This window comes from Echinops telfairi, unplaced genomic scaffold (assembly GCF_000313985.2).
Source record: "Echinops telfairi isolate 266 unplaced genomic scaffold, ASM31398v2 ScPeMD7_7465;HRSCAF=8503, whole genome shotgun sequence".
Lineage (NCBI taxonomy): Eukaryota > Metazoa > Chordata > Mammalia > Afrosoricida > Tenrecidae > Echinops > Echinops telfairi.
This window is the reverse complement of record NW_022111365.1, coordinates 7,356,364-7,358,510: the sequence shown is the minus strand read 5'-3', so window position 1 is coordinate 7,358,510 and position 2,147 is coordinate 7,356,364. Positions and strand designations below refer to the sequence as shown.

The window sequence follows — 2,147 nt, the reverse complement described above, 5'->3', positions numbered from 1 at the left end:
ATAGCAAAATAGAGATTTTTTCCATTTAAATTATTCCCCCCAACAAAGTTTACTTTTTTGACTGAGCTTTTACTCCTCAAACATTAAAAAGTGAGTTTACCTCATATTAAGGACTCCAGTGGTATTTATGTTTGTCTTGTTTTGGAAACTATTTATACTACTTTTTGATATTTTGTTCAGGATTCATTATAGTATCATGCCAACTTTTAGTGTAAAACAGTAGTTTTAGTGATTTCTAGTTAGTGTAAAGGAGAAGAAAATTATTCCTTGATGGAACAAAGCACACACATTCCAAAAGCAAAATATCAAACCTTTTTATTAATTTCTTTGGTCTTTAATATTTATTTACTCGTATTTCCCCGGGGAGTTTTCATTTTTGTTCTTCTTGTTTCAGCCTATATTCCTTGTTAAAGATCAGTATGTATTTCTGCTTACTTCTCAAAAACTTTAAGTATGATTTGCCTTAAGTATTTATGTTTTATTATTGACAGGTGGAAAACAGAGATGCAGAACAGAGATAGAATTCAGCCAGGAATGTGAAGTTGAGAAAGACTTTATCGAGGCAGGGAAAGAACTCCCGGGAGGGAGGGGAGAGCAGAGAAAGGGACAGGAGCATCTTGAGCTGGGCGGGTTCCTGGACCTAACTAGTTAGGTCAGGGAAGCCGCACCTGGCAGTAAGACAGTGGGACATATTCAGGGCTTGAGCCAAGGCCGTAAGTCCTGATACGTGTAAGGAAGGCCTTCTGGTGCTGCAGTTGCAGGGTCTGAGTCACGATGTGGTGGTCTGTGAGTAAATCATGTTGTTTTTCACAGACCCACTTCCTGGAACGCTGAGTGAAGGGACTGTACAGAAGCGGCCAGGAGAGATAAGCTCCTTGGAATGCTGGAGGCAGGGAGGTGGGGGGAAGGGGTCACACAGTCTAGCAGGCAATCTTTCAGGAGAGTTGGGGGAAGCAGCTGCATGGTCTGGACCCGGGCCCAAACAATTATAATTTGGGTAAAAGTTTACCCAAATTAGATCATCAGTTTTACATTTAACAATTCATACACATCTTATTTCATCTCAATTGATTGCAATCCCAGCTGTGTACCATCACTTATCCCACTTCCTCCCAATTCTTCCTTCTTGTCTTTCTTTCTTTTTAAAATTCTTTTATTGGGAGCTCTTACAGATATCATAACATTCCATAGTTTAATCATATCATGCAATAAGGTACAATATATACCACAATTCGTTTCAAAATATTTTCTTTCTTCTTGAACTCCTTGATATCAGTTCCCCTGTATCCCCTCCCCCTCTCCTTCTTTTCTACCCTTTTTGAGCTTTGTCATAAATCCTGCCTTTTGATCTCAAATGGTTGGTTACTTGAAAATGTTTTTATCTCACTAGTGTTATTGTTCCTCTTACAGACTTGTCTATTGTTAATTGCCCTAAATATTTCATCTAAGACTTTGCTATTTTGAAAACATGTCTTATTAGGCTGTCTCCTTTCACTCTAGGAGCAAGAACCACCTGAGAAAGATGTGCCTGAAAAAGAAAAATCTCAGGAATCTGTGAATGAGGAAGAGACACCAGTCACAGTCTTAGTAAGTAATATTTTCCCATGATTGTGTTCAACTTAAAAGTTTTATTTCAAATATGAGTCCAGCCTGTGTTTTATTATTGTGATTTTTGTTTTATTCATACTTAGTATCAGAGATAAACTGGTAGATCACTTTCAGCCATGCCACTTGTAAAGGAAAATTCATCCTTTCCCTTAAAAACAGGTCTTATTTTCCAAGATTGTTAATGGAGGGAAAATCTCTCCATAGGGAAGGACATACAAAACTTACATCCAATCATGTTTTACCAAGCAATGCTGTCACCCCCACACAATGGTAAATGTTCAGAGATAACAAAAATAAATAAGATAAAATGGCTTTACACATTGTAGCTTACTCAACTTCCATGTGTGTTTCTCTACAAAAATTCTTTTCTGTCCAAGAGTACATCCAACCTGAGGAGAGTCTACCTTCAAAGTACTTCTAGTTAGTGTTATGCTAGAGTTAGCCTCCAAGTAATGATTGTACATAGCTTTACCCAATTTTATGTGCAGTGATGTCATCTTCATAACTTGAATAAGGAATAGGACTAATAGGGAGTATCA

The 2,147-nt window shown here is 37.6% G+C and overlaps 1 protein-coding gene across 1 annotated transcript in view; it reads left to right on the top strand.

Moving 5' to 3' along the window:
- Window positions 1-2,147, top strand: part of SPA17 (sperm autoantigenic protein 17) — a 43,059-nt gene that overhangs the window by 36,548 nt on the left and 4,364 nt on the right. Inside the window, exon 5 of the mRNA XM_045283652.1 lies at window positions 1,501-1,587. Coding sequence (XP_045139587.1) covers window positions 1,501-1,587 — 87 coding nt within the window. The remainder of the gene's footprint in view (window positions 1-1,500; window positions 1,588-2,147) is intronic.